General features: G+C 35.8%; 1 protein-coding gene and 1 non-coding gene across 2 annotated transcripts; one reads left to right on the top strand and one right to left on the bottom strand.

Annotated features, from left to right (window-relative positions):
• Nucleotides 1-122: 122 nt before the first annotated feature.
• On the bottom strand, nucleotides 123-13768 carry LOC125070941 (probable ATP-dependent RNA helicase spindle-E). The gene is made up of 26 exons (XM_047680965.1): nucleotides 13458-13768; nucleotides 12974-13168; nucleotides 12618-12839; nucleotides 11999-12074; nucleotides 11614-11906; nucleotides 11191-11405; nucleotides 10731-10909; nucleotides 9666-9829; nucleotides 9211-9378; nucleotides 8586-8748; nucleotides 7947-8074; nucleotides 7318-7527; nucleotides 6669-6898; nucleotides 6314-6377; nucleotides 6152-6243; nucleotides 5848-5971; nucleotides 5530-5745; nucleotides 5222-5437; nucleotides 4965-5090; nucleotides 4285-4445; nucleotides 3554-3673; nucleotides 2973-3095; nucleotides 2560-2707; nucleotides 1958-2079; nucleotides 1551-1775; nucleotides 123-978 (listed from the first exon to the last, which is right to left on the bottom strand). Exons 1-26 carry the CDS (start codon nucleotides 13668-13670, stop codon nucleotides 840-842), a joined length of 4332 nt encoding a protein of 1443 aa, XP_047536921.1. The 5' UTR covers nucleotides 13671-13768; the 3' UTR covers nucleotides 123-839.
• Trnad-guc lies at nucleotides 10354-10425 on the top strand. The gene has a single exon. It is a non-coding gene; the product is annotated as a tRNA-Asp (tRNA).
• Nucleotides 13769-14013: the final 245 nt, after the last annotated feature.

The following is a 14013-nucleotide window of genomic DNA, read 5'->3' as shown; positions in this document are numbered from 1 at the left end:
TGAATAAAGATATTTGAGTTTGACTTGACTTTGAAACATCGGTTAAGATATACACGTGCTAACCACTTTGCCATCTCGGTCAAATTCAGAGAGATGTAGATCAAATTAAAAACAGCGTATGTCAATCAATTTATTTCTTAACAAACGTTAAACGATAATGGAAATATTTTAAAGTAATATAACAATCAGGACTTAAAATTTAAGTCAAATCATACGGTTAACACGTTAACATTCAGCTCACTTCCATAGCAGGGCTGGCATACTCCTGTTTTCTACACTACATATATTGTTATCGTTTCTAACATCATACATAAGAAAGAGATAGTAATACGCCATCAGCGCTACATTAAAATAGTATTACGATGGATAAATATGACAGCTGGAGAAAGCGTTCGATACAGTATTAACGCCAGGCGATCATTTTACTTTCAGTAATAAATTTGAATTTAGAAATGTATTGGAAGTGGCTAAGTGTAAACGTGGTGTAATATTCACTTATGTCACTATACACTCATTCATAATAAAACAAAAACACTTCTTTCAAACTTATTTCCTTAATTAATAGTCTTATTTTAGATAATAATAGATAAAAATATTATCTAATATATATATAGTAACAAAAAAAACTTAGATGAATGAATATACCAAAAATATATATTTGGAAATGTTTTATCATCTATATCACAAAGTATGTAGCTACAACGTGTAGACTACGTAACAGATCCAGATAGACCTCACGGCCTATAAAATTCTATCCAAAATAAAATCGAGATATTATAACTTTGTCTTTGACTCTTTGTCAAATATTTTTTGTCTATGATCAACAAAATGTTATTTGTCTACGATTGTACGATGCGGAAATCCTCCTCTTTCTCCAAGTGCGCATTGGAACAGAGATGTATGCGCATAGCGTGCGTAGGCATGGGAGGTGTCCCACACAGCTTGCATACTAGATCCGAGCTCGACGAGAGTAATGTCCTGGACATAAATATTAATATTTATTATAAATACATACTTTTTATCAAAAAAACTGTAGCCTTGCATATCGAGACCAACAATTTATACTACGCTAACTCGAAAGTGTGCGCACATTCCGCTAATAATTGTTAGCGTAATAGAAAATCGATTGATTTCAAAAATTGCCTTTAGTTAGCGTTGTATAAATTTGTAACTTCGTTAATTTTGTATATTTCTTCACGATTTTATTAATACATATAAAATAACATATTTTAAGCAACTTGGCACAAATAAACGATTTTCAATAAAATTCGAGTTTGCGTAGTATAAATTGTAAGTGTCGATATGCAAGATGTCTTAACACGGCTGATCTACGATGAAGAACCGAAACATTTCAACAAATAGGATCGCTCGTGTCAGGGTTTCACTTGTCAAGAATCAAGAATATATGTTAATAAATGTAAACTAAAAATGGTAGTAATCAATAAAGGTAAAAAATGGATGACCATACAGGTCTTACACACACTTTCACGTCAATTACTTCGTATGTATGATTAAGATGTACAGTCTTAATTACATATACGAGTACTCACCTACTAACAAGCATTTTAAGCTCGTCATTATCCCTTTTCAAGGCTAAAAGCTTATCCCTGGACACCGGATACAGTTCTAATGGAGCGTGCAGTGGATATACCACGGCTCTCTCCACCATGTCCGGGATGGTGATCTCCAGCACCTCATCTTCGGGGATCGACTTCCATTCCCAAGCGTTAACAACGGTCTGTGGTTCGCGGTGCTTACGACGTTTTAATAGTAACCTGCGTGTATATATTAATTGGTAAGTTTTATGAATAAAAAATAATTTAAAAACCACCACAATATCTATGCCTTTAACATTTATGTTTACAGCCGTTTACGGCTGGATACTTAACAAAAAACAATATAGATATATTGTTTTGTTCACTGTACACAATATAATTCAATTGTTATGTGTACTCACTGCATTAAATCGTCTCGGATAAACTTCGGTACGTTCGGTCTGAAATCATCGTCAGACGAAGGAATATCTTGTCCATCGTTGCAGAACATCATATAGTCCATCAGATAACGGATGTGATTTATCTGTTGAATAAGAAATATATTTTAAAAGATGCAATTTAGGCAATATATTGGCTAATATTATTCTACCAATATTTAAAGAATGAATTAAGTTTTATTTATGTTATTAGTTAGATTAAGATTCATAAGCCGAAATAGCACCATAATTATAAATACTTGCATTGGTTTGTGTATTGTATGAGTGTACTCATTTAATCTATTTATTTTTCTATTTATACTCAAACAAGCATAGTTCCGACAGCAAATACATTACAACGCAACTAGTGAGAAACGCAAGAGTTTAATATTGTTAGTTTAAGTCGTCCATCAATCAGCTCATGTCGTTCTTGTAAGGTTAAATATTCTTGAAAAATGTGGAACATCCTTGTCCATGTAAATTACACACTGCGCCGAATCCCAAACATAGATGTTACAAGGGCAAGCGAAGTGCTTGGATGTAGGTGGTTTTGTGTGTGTGTGTTGTTGTGTGCGAGCGTCACTCACGAGGCCGATGTCGTCGACGGCGAGGTCGGCGTCGATGTCGACGAGCAGGTCGTGCTCCGGGAAGCGCGGCGCTCCGCGGTCGTCGCTGCCGAGCCCGCACAGCACGCTCACGTAGCGGGACCCGCCTGAGTCGCGACGCAGCTCCGCTCTATGGACGCCGGTCGATGCAATGATAAAGAATCGTAAAATTTCAATGAAAAATTATTTAAATTGTGAACGAACTTGGAAATTACAAGCGTCTACAAAAAAAATGTGTTTTAACATTATCAAATATAATACGAAATTATTTAGTTTAGTCAGAGACAATATATTTTTTTATTTGACGTACCTATCTTTTAGACAAATTTGAGTCCTTCAAATCCTTAAAAAAATCTTCTTTAGTTTAAATAAATATATTAAATTAAACAACTCACTCGGGACAGAACAGTAGCGCGATAATGGCGGGAAGACCCCGTATGTTAGGCATCAGCGTTGTGTGGCGCAGTGTCAGCTTACTGCTTGTTTCGTTCTGACCCACTTCGGCAGCTACCAATAACCTAAGACAAATATTAATAAAAATTATAATCGCCTTCTGATATTTTATAAGCCGAGACTGCCTTAAATACCACAACGGCCTTTCAGAATAAAGAATAGCTACTCCTACCTACACAGCATTTTGTAATGATTATGCACTTCGGATAAATAGGTGCGCGTCTTGGTTACTTAGGTCAAGTACGTATAAAAGAAAAAAAAGTAATCTATAAAAGAAAGTTTAATGCGTTCGCGGACTTTTCTGTAGTTTTCAAAATCATCTCAAATCAAATCTCTGATCAAAATACTCGAATATTTTCGAGTTTTAAAGGTTTAGACATAATAAGCTACATTTTCAAAAACACAACGTAAATAGAGTATACAGTGCCATTAGTAGACATTAGGAATAAAGGCAAAGAACCCATGTTTGAAATTCAAAAAAAATAATACATACAAATAAAATCAAATTCCAACATAATAATACCTCTCGTACACCTCCTGTGGTTCCGTATCAAGTAGCACGGAGTTGACCGAGTTCCACTCCACGCACACTTGCTTGTCACGACTCGCGTACATTAGGTTGTGCAGAGTTGACTCCAGCGGACTGTACAGATAATGACACGTTTTAATTTATCAATAAAAATTCAAAATATTCTTTTGAATCGTCATGTTGCTGTTTTGAATAAAATGTAAGAAGAAACGGCAAGAAACTCAGTAGCTATTATTTTCTACCATTTATTTACATTGTATATCAGTAAAGTACAATTACATTTATATATATCCTGTCAAGAAATTAATGAATTCTAAGTCCACGCTTTTTTATTTTTAATATAATGTAATCTTGTATTGAGTAATATGGCTTATTTATCAAAGGGTTTTTTGACTTTTAAATTTTTTTTTTAATGAAAATAAAATTAATAAAAGATACTAAACAAAACGAAGCTAAAATGTTACTCTAATAGTCTAATGGGACAATGCGATTGCATGACCGGATTTATAACACGCGCTGGCAAAATGGCCTAACGAGCATTAAAAAATGTAATACTGCCGAGTTAAGTTTTAATTCTTAACTCCGGCTACTAATAATTCCCTAACATTCATTTTAGTCCCATTCCGGTATTCTAGCCTGGGATGTTCATTCGTATAAACTAACGACTACTAAGTTAAGATTGACGTTGAAGAAATATTGCAAGTTTAATATAATATGTATGTAACCTATCAGGTCCTCGGAGGCACACGTCCGATATGCACTCCTTGTAGCTAGGAGCTTCCGCTTCTCGAAGTCGATCGAAAGCAAGTTCCGTTTGCTCCTTATTGTAAGCGCGCTTTTGCGCCATATTCAATTCTGTCGCCGTCTGCCTTAAATCGTGATTCAACTGTAAAAATACAGAAAATATATCATTTATGTAAAAGTTTTGTCTATGATACGTTTTGAATTTATTTTTTTGTTGGATGCAACGTCACATTCTAACTATTAGGATTATAAATAAATAAATTGGATAACATCACATACATTACTCTGATCCCAACGTAAGTAGCTAAAGCACTTGTGTTATGAAAAATGAGAAGTAACGACGGTACCACAAACACCCAGACCCAAGACAACATAGAAAACGAATGATCTTTTTCTACATAGGCCAGGAATCAAACACGGGACCTCGGAGTGGCGTACCCTTGAAAACCGGTGTACACACTACTCGACCACAGAGCTCGTCATATACACAACCTATTGACCTCTAATCTTATAACATTTTGTTAGCTGTATGTCTTATGTCTATTAGCTTATTGTTTTTAAAATTTACGACTTCTATATTGCTAGTTGTCTTATATAATGTTATATTTATCAACAACGAAATCAAATATATTAATAAAAAAATTATGCAAGAATCGCTAACCTTAGAGTCATAGCTCTCCTCGCAAGCTATTGCAAAACCCTTGTTCAATAGTTCCTTGTTAATATTTAACTTTCCGCCTTCGGCTAAAAGTTCAATAGAGACAATACCATGAGTCACCGAGTAGATCTGAAAGCACACAAAACGTTTTCTAAAATATTTTTTACTTTATATATTAAATCACTGTTTGTGTGGGTGCACCTGTGTGTTTTACACATACAATTTCAGTGAACAGTCGCTGCGCAGCGTGCGCCACTCACCTTGCCCAACAGGCGGCCCCGCGCCGCCAGCTCGGTGAACAGTCGCTGCGCGGCGGGCGCCCAGTGCGCGTGCGCGTGCAGCAGCGGCGCGGGCGCGATGCCGCTCAGCGCGCAGCGCATGGCCAGCGGCGGCGCCTCGCGGCACGGGCCGGCCGGCAGCTCGCGCAGGCTGCACGAGCCCACGCGCCCCACGGTGCCGTAATCTATGTAGAAAACCTGAACGCGAGGAGCAAATTTTGAAATGATGACACAAAATTTAGATACAAGTTAAATGTTCCATACATTTACTCATACATAGAAACACTCACCTCGAGCATGTCCTTGGGCAGCAGGGCGGTGACGCGAGCGCGGAACAGCTGCGTGCCGCTGGCGTCGGCGTAGGGCGCCGCCACGAGCGCGTCGAGGTGCGCGGGTCCGGCGCAGGCGAGCAACTGCTTGCGGTTCAGGGTCGTCTGTATCTGGCGCAGCTCGGACGCGGTCGACTCGTCGTCGTATTGCACCCAGAACTTACCGATGTCGATCATCTGGCGACGATGCATACATAAGTATGTAATAGGTATTTTAAAGATGTTCGGCCCCATGAGGCTTTAAAAATATGGCTGAGAGGAGGAAACATCGTTACTGACTTGGGATATTTTTAAGGGGAAATGTGTATCATCTATCTCCGGCAGACGGGGAACCATCTTATTCATATCCACGCTTGTTTTTTTTTCTTCCATCGCTTCAGCGAGCGCGTTTGCCTTTTCTATTCTGAAAAAAATAAACAATTTTTATACTGTTACTAACACTAAAACTTACCATCAAATTATAAGAATTATTATAGAGGTTAACAAGAATTAAATTTGTACATAACAGTACTTGACACTTGGCTTAATGTATGTAAACAAAAAACAACATAGACTACGTCTGAGAAAAAGGGAATCAACTTACGGAAGTAAAGGAATTCTGAATTCCATTTTTAACTGTCTCGCTTTAACCGCTTTGTATACCGACAACACGACTTGTCCGGGAATTGTGGGATCCTAGAAAACATTATGAGAATTAGACAAATGTTTCTATTTTTTATCATGAATTAAACTATGCTATACTTACACCCCCCGAGTTTTTGTCGTTCTTCACATTTGGATTATTGTCGTGGAACGTCAAGTAAATTTTTCTGGAAAAATAACATAATTAAAAAAATAAAAAAATACCATCGGTTTGAACGAAGTTGCGTTTGCTTGATTATATTATGTTTTAAATAATGGACACAATGAAGTAAACTAACGACCTTTAGAATAATTAAATAACAGGAAATAAAAATATTATTTAAAATCCCGTCTGAATTAAAACAATAACAAAAAATTTATTTTGAATAGTGTTACATAAAACCGTACATAAGATAAACTAAAAGAGAGAGAGGTAGATATCGCTCGTTCCTTACGTGGCGAGCGGTGGCCACACGTACCGGCTGTTGGCGTCGAAGGAGACGCGCGGCTCGTCGCCCAGGTGGCGGCGCACGGCGCTGCGCACGGCGGCGGCGTACACGCGGCCGGGCTGGGCGTCGGGGAAGCCCCGCAGGCACACGGAGCGGCGCGGGTCGAGCCCGCCCAGCGCGCGCACGGCGTCGCGCTCGCGGCCCTCGTCCGTCGTCACTTGCACGAAGTATTGCGGGTAGAACGCGCCCGCTAGGATCACCTGCGCACGACCCAAACGCGCTCTCACTGGCGGGGCTCAGCGGACTCTCGCGGAGACTATTTCGCCCCGAGCGGCGTGCTTCCGTATTTCGTTTTAATGGCAGATAAGGTAAGATAAGCAAACCTTGGATTTGAATATTCCTCACGATTTGTTCAGTTCAATTCTAAAGTTCACACTACAACTTTAACGACGTTAACAACGCATTTTTTTCTACGAATTGCGTAGATTTCGGTCTCAGTTAATGACACCGTGTCAACTCGAGATTAGAGATGTTTATTTATCTTTACTTCTCCTACCATTAGAATTGACTACATACTTTGTATGTGTTCTAATGTACCGTGAACGCATCAAACAAACTGCTTTTTGAAAAAGCTTATAGAAAGTGACATTTTTCAAAAAATATTATTAGTTTTGTATACCTTGAGCACTAGTGGCAACTCATGTTTGCTCCACGGAGAGTTCCCCTTCGAAGCCTCAATGCCTTCTCTGGAGAGTCGCTGACGCAGTTCGCGAACCATATCATCCAGTTCCCTCAGCGCTCGTACCTGGACGTAGAAACGTCGAGCCCATTGGACCTCGTTAGTATCTTGCTGCTTGAAGTATTTTTGCTGACGAAGATGGTTCCACACCTATGGAATAAATATCGTTGATATTAACAAGGCTTTTCAGCCTACTGCTGCTGATCGACTAACTCCTAAGTTTGATCAATTCTTGACGTGACAATTTGAAATTTCTTATTGTTACAAGAATATTTTAAGACAGTATATTTTAATATTAATATCTTCCACTCCACGTTTAGATTTTTTTAAGGCAAAACGTAGGCGCACAGAGAATTGGGCCATCTGATGGTATGGGCCGTTAAAAATTTTACCCATTTCTTAGATAACTAATACACCAAAAACTTCGGGAAAATGTTATGTCGCTATTGCCTAAATTTACACTGTCTCGCTCACCCTTCAAACCTAGTATATATAATGAGTGGGTGGCACCTACCCAGACGGGCTCACACATATCCCTACACCAAGTTCACTTAGTACAATGAAATAACCTTGTAAACATTAAGCAGTGCAATGCAATCACTGGTAGAACCATCGGCCCACGTCAACTTCGAGTTGTACGCGTTGAGACGTTCTCGGAAAGGGCTACTGAACACATTTTTCACCGACATCCCGGCAGCTGAAAACAAAGTTCTACATTTTGACACCGGCTCGTTCATGCTTTAAATCTATACTCTATTCCAGACATAAGAGGAAAAAAGCCAAATAAATAACATTTGACAAAAAAATGACGTGATATTATTGGTAGAGAGCTTGATTAATCTATGATATTCACTATGGATTTGCGAAAAAATGGCGTTTTGAACGTCGACGAAACTATTATTGGAATTTTGCAAGTAAAATTAAAGTGAAATAAAAGTTGTTCTGTGTAATAGTGTTGTATTATAAATATATTAATCATAAACTCTTAGTAGCTCAATTATTAGCAAATCGCATGAAATACGTAAATCTAAGGTTTGTATATCTGTTTTCCTACGTCCATTAAAAGAGTCTATATATGTTAAAACGAATATAACATCATCATTCAATTAAAGAACTCACACGACAATTATAACTTATAAAATCAAACGTGTGTATTGATTTCGATAAGTTTTTAGTTAAATTTGTCTAAAATTAAAAATATTTCTTACCCATGATAACACTTTCCTCCAAACATCCAAATATATATCCGAGTACAATGAGCTTGGAGCTCCTGACGTCGATCGGCAGCTTGGCCATCACCCGCCCCAAGTACGTGAGGTCGCCGTCCGACACGCACCACTCGTCACCCAGCGTCTTCTTTAGAGCGCCGACCTTGTAAAATTAATCAGAGTCATATAGAGTCAAAGAGTCGAATTACATCGTATATTAACGTACATATATATTTATATACGATAAAGGTGGCGATATGAAACTTATATTATTCTAAAGACAAATGTGCTATGATTACTGCCGTTACAAAAACGAGAGTTTGGACCATACCCGACATTTGTAAAATTGTGTACTTCAGATCAATTTCAGACGAGATGGCCTAAAATGTATTTATTGATTGCATTGTCAACTTACAATATACATATAAAACATAGACAATATTATAATAAATTAAGGGCAATAAACTCACTGATATGTATATCATTGACAAGCTTACATAACATTAACGAGAAATACATGAAAACTAAATCCATAAAACAATGTAGACATCTAACGTTAACCTTGGTAAAACTCATTACTATTCATTAGATGGTCCAACGTTGGCCCAAAGTTTTATTAGCTTACCTCCTTAAGCACGAGTATAGTTCTATATATGTTCGACATATCCGGCGGATCCATGGCCAGGGCTAGTATATTGCTGGGCGTGCCCATCTCCAACATCTTGGCCAATAAGACGAGACGCTCCAGTGGACACCGAATTATTTCAGGTTTGCACTCTTGTGATAAAGTATCCTAAAGAAAAAAATTTGATTAATTTTTTTCATACATCCCGTGTGTAATGGCAATCTTATTCATAATTTACGTATGCACGTTGTTCAGAAAGTTTCGATAAACTTGATTTAATAAAAAAACATTCGTACATAATTCGCTTTTCGGATATTTCAAGTTCACATCTAATGGTGGAGCCATAATTACCGAAGTATGGAGAGCGCAGTATTCGTGTTAGATGTTCGCATTAGCGATGTATGTCTTCGCCTGTATATTTTGTATTAAATAACAAAAAAAATAATGTGATTTACATAGAACTTATCAGTAACGAGTCTGTAAACTCGTCCGTCTCGCACCCTCCCCGCGCGTCCCGCCCGCTGCTCGCAGTTCGTCTTAGATGCCCATTGCAGTTGAAGAGACGTGAAGTTCGTGTTTTGATCTGCTACCAATACTTTCATGAGGCAGAAGTCTATGACTGAAAAATAATTAGAACAATATTTAATTGGCGCTACTTTGCCCTACATATTATATCGCTAAACAGCACTATTTAGAATTGTTGCCTTCCTCTTTAAAGGTTGAGTGAGCCAGTGTACCTACTGAACATTTACTACTATTTATTTATTACTAGTTATTTATGTAGGTAGTAATAAGTATTAAAAGCTGTTTTGGAACAAGGGACCCGGGAACATTGTTACCGGTTACGGTATATCGGCAACAAAAAAAAAACGTCTTGCTGCGACAAATTCCTGTAGATCTATTCACTTACGAAGGCGCGTTAAATTATTATTATTGGCGTGCAATAGTTATGAGTGAGTGACGCTTGGGCTTGCAAGATGTCTGAGAGTGGCTGAGGCGACTATGTATTAATAAAGCAATAAAATACAAATTAGATTGAATTTGTCAAGTTCTTTTTTTATATTAATTTAAGCTGTATGGGTGCGCTTTCGGTTGTGGATAATTCTATAGATTGTGATTCATAAATTGAACCTTGTCAGAATATCTTCGGTAGTATAGTGGTAAGTATCCCCGCCTGTCACGCGGGAGACCGGGGTTCGATTCCCCGCCGGAGAGTACTTTTTGCATTTGAATGTGTCTTGTGTTAATGCGAATATAGATTTTATTCATGCTCTAACTCTTCAAATGTATACTTTATCTATCTATTTATATTTTATATCTATTTAAATTTTATATCTTTTTAAATTTTATATCTATCTATATTATATGTCTATCCAAGGCATATACATTATACATATATCATCTGAATGTGTTTATTTTTCGTAAGATAACTTATAAAAAAAGTCCAGCTTTTTTCAACACATATTTATAGAAGAGAGAAAAAATATAAAAAGTTATTATGAACAAAACATGTCACTTACCATATTTAATATCAGGTACAGTAATGGAACTCTCAGCAATATTAGTCGCAAGGATAATCTTGCGGTGTCCAGGAGGAGCTCTTTGGAACACCCTCGCTTGTTCATCTGCTGTGATTGTAGAATGCAGTGGTAATACCCACCACTTATAAGAGGCGCACTCTGCATCTGCTAATTTTCTTCTGCAAATAATATTCATTTGTTTTGAAAGGTATAAATAAATATTGCCAGTAATTATTTAAAATTTAACCATGTCTGAATTTGAAACCAAAAAAATTTTTCAATTTTTTTTTAATTTGATATACATAAAGAATACTTCATGAAAAAAAATATATATTGTAAGATATTTTTTAAATTTGAAGGTATTGCAACACCGCAAAGTTTTATTGAATTCACTTGGATTTGATATACAATTGATTACTTAATAAATATACTAGATATTTATTTTATATTTTGAAGTTACCTCAAGACAACATCTGTCAGGCAAGAATAAAGCTCCTCGATCTCATGTATACCAGGAAGAAATATAAGCACAGATGGCAAGTCAGCTTCATTCCTGTCTGTATACTCTTCTTTTTTGTCTATCAGTTCAAATGCATTTACCAGTTTTATAACAAGGTGGTACATGTCTGGCAGAATCACTGGTTCATCATTTTTTGGTGTTGCTTGTTGAAGAATCTGTAAAAACATGATTTTTATTACATATTAAGCCAATAGACATGGTCTTATATTTTTTAATGGAAAGTAAATTCATACAAAGCAAATAAGAGACCAAGAACATGCCTCAAAATAATTAATTTTATATTTAACATAAATAATGCATACTTATTACTAAAAAATAGAACATTATTGTGAAATTTTATTTAAAATTCTGAGGATAACATACCGAACCAAACTTATTAAGGTGATTCAAATAAAATGTCTTAACAGTGAATGTTTGTTTATTATTTGTAACTTTTAAACAGGATGACATCTGAAATCCTCGCGGTGTAGGTATCAGGAAGTAGTCAGCAAAGGCTTTGCAATTAAATGTAGCTGACATAAGAACAACTTTAACAGCAGGAGATACTGTGTATAGTAATTTTTTAACTACTAATAATAAAAAATCCATTTCTTGTCCTCGTTCATGAACTTCATCAAGTATAACATGTGTGTATTCATTCATATTCTTTGCAGATACTGGAAAAGGTATGAAATTCAGAATAATATTTGCACTTTATATCATTAAAAGACAATTTTAATTGTATTTACTATAAAATACATTTCCTTACCAAGTTTTTGTAACAATATTCCAGTAGTTACATAGCTAATTCGGGTATCAGTAGATGTTCTATTTTCAAGCCCGATCTAGTAACAAAAATGGTTTTTATCATGTTGTTTACAACATTTTTCTAAATGTATATTATATAGGTCCAAGTGTGAAATCCTAATAAATATTTCAAATAAATTAATGAAAGAAACTACACTGTAATGGGGAGTGGTAGAATAAGTTTACCACCAGATCATACACCTTAGGCAGGAAAGGTATATTTTGCCTAGGTTAATTTATATGGATTGTTTTTTTGTATATTCATCTTGTATAAATTATGGATCACCATGCAAGTTTGTCGATATACTTTTCATGTAGAAGGTTTTAATGCTATCTTTGTTATAACTTGCACGTGAATGGTGCTACAGCACTTTAATATCTAACCATTAAACTGATTGGCAATGAAAATTGGTAAATATACACAGGTAGGATAGTATTTGCAAATTTTATTAAAGTTGTAAAATATATTTGAATGTATGGTTTAAAAAAAACTGATAGAAAGCTGTTTTATTCCTGAGTACTTGAAGGTATTCCCATATAAACTGCCATAGTGTGTTGCCAGTACTAATACATAATATTACCTGATAACCAACAACACCACCAACATCCCAACCTCTTTCTTGAGCCACTCTTTTCGCAATGGATATAGCTGCTATTTTCCTAGGTTGTGTGACAACAATCTTACAAGGTTTCCGGTTGTTATAAGCATCATCAAGTATCCATTGTGGTACTTGGGTTGTTTTGCCGCATCCTGTTGGACCTTCTATTATGACTACTGGAAATGCTTTAATCCTATCCATTATCTGTGAACCATAGAATATATATTTAAAACAAAAATTTAAATATTGTGTTCAGTTTATGCAGGAAATATTCTGAATCATCATTTTTGAGTGGCAAATTTTTTTATATCAGTTTATATTTTATTAATAACACTTACATTGTCATGAAAGGCATGAATGGCTAGGTTTTTTGTATCCTCTCTCATCTGGAAGGAATACTTGCTATAGACTTCCGTCATAGCTAAATCTGTTAACATTTCAACATTCTGCATAGAGGCTCCCCAGGATGATAATTGTTCCAGCGAATCTAGGCCTCCGGATATACTGTCAAAAGTTTCCCTCTCTCTTTCATTCTAAAATAATTAAACAAAATTATATTATTAATTATAGTTCCATATCTTCTCATTATTTGAAGCATTCATGTTAACACCGTTATTTATTTTTACTAATATAATAAATGTGGAAGTAACTTGAACCGAATTTGAAGAAATTTGCTTTGAAGCTTGAACTCCAAAAAAGGCTACTTTTTTAAGCCTTTGGTCATCACTTCGCTACAATGCCAGCGACAACTAGTAAGGTATAAATGAAAACACGATGTTATTAAAATTGAACTAATAAAGCTATAATTATTTATTATAATACCTTTAAATACATTTCTGTTTCTCTTTCCTTGACTTCTCGAGCATAATCCGTGCCACTAAGAACAACGGACTGACGATGTTCTTCTCGTCTGTTTAATGCATTTATTGTATCATTTTTCGTGATACGAAGCCCACCCGTAAGTGGACTTTTAAGTTTTATTATTTGAGCACTGGATGGACAGGGATTATTAAAAAATGCACGAAACTCATCCATTGTTTATTCACCATAAAAGCCGCCTTTAGAATAAAAACAAAGTTGTGTGGTTTTTCAATGAACATTTACCAATATTAAAATTGCTTGTTTTGCTTTTGAGTTTTGACATTAACGAAATGATTGATATTTGATTTTGATGGTATGTTTGAAAATACTGACCATAGATAAGAATTTTGATTTTAGATTTACTGTCAAATACAAATACTGATTAGAATGATTATTTCCAATTAAAGCAAAAAAGATTAATTTATCACTTTTAAAGGTCTATTGCTATTTATTGATTGACTAATATAATATATGACTATAATTTATACTTTGATTTGACGATTGGATTCAGAAATTA

Source organism: Vanessa atalanta, chromosome 18, assembly GCF_905147765.1.
Source record: "Vanessa atalanta chromosome 18, ilVanAtal1.2, whole genome shotgun sequence".
In the NCBI taxonomy this organism is placed as follows: domain Eukaryota; kingdom Metazoa; phylum Arthropoda; class Insecta; order Lepidoptera; family Nymphalidae; genus Vanessa; species Vanessa atalanta.
The sequence above is the reverse complement of the archived record's forward strand: the minus strand, read 5'-3'. Positions and strand labels throughout refer to the sequence as shown.

Bases quoted from the DNA above. Each gene is read 5' to 3' on its own strand.
- LOC125070941 (XM_047680965.1), bottom strand. From the start codon at position 13,670: ATGGATGAGTTTCGTGCATTTTTTAATAATCCCTGTCCATCCAGTGCT. The intron at 12,840-12,973 runs GTAAGTGTTATT...TATGGTTCACAG, and splicing joins TTCATGCCTTTCATGACAAT to ATAATGGATAGGATTAAAGC. The intron at 7,528-7,946 runs GTTATTTCATTG...TTTATTCCATAG, and splicing joins CACTGCTTAATGTTTACAAG to GTGTGGAACCATCTTCGTCA.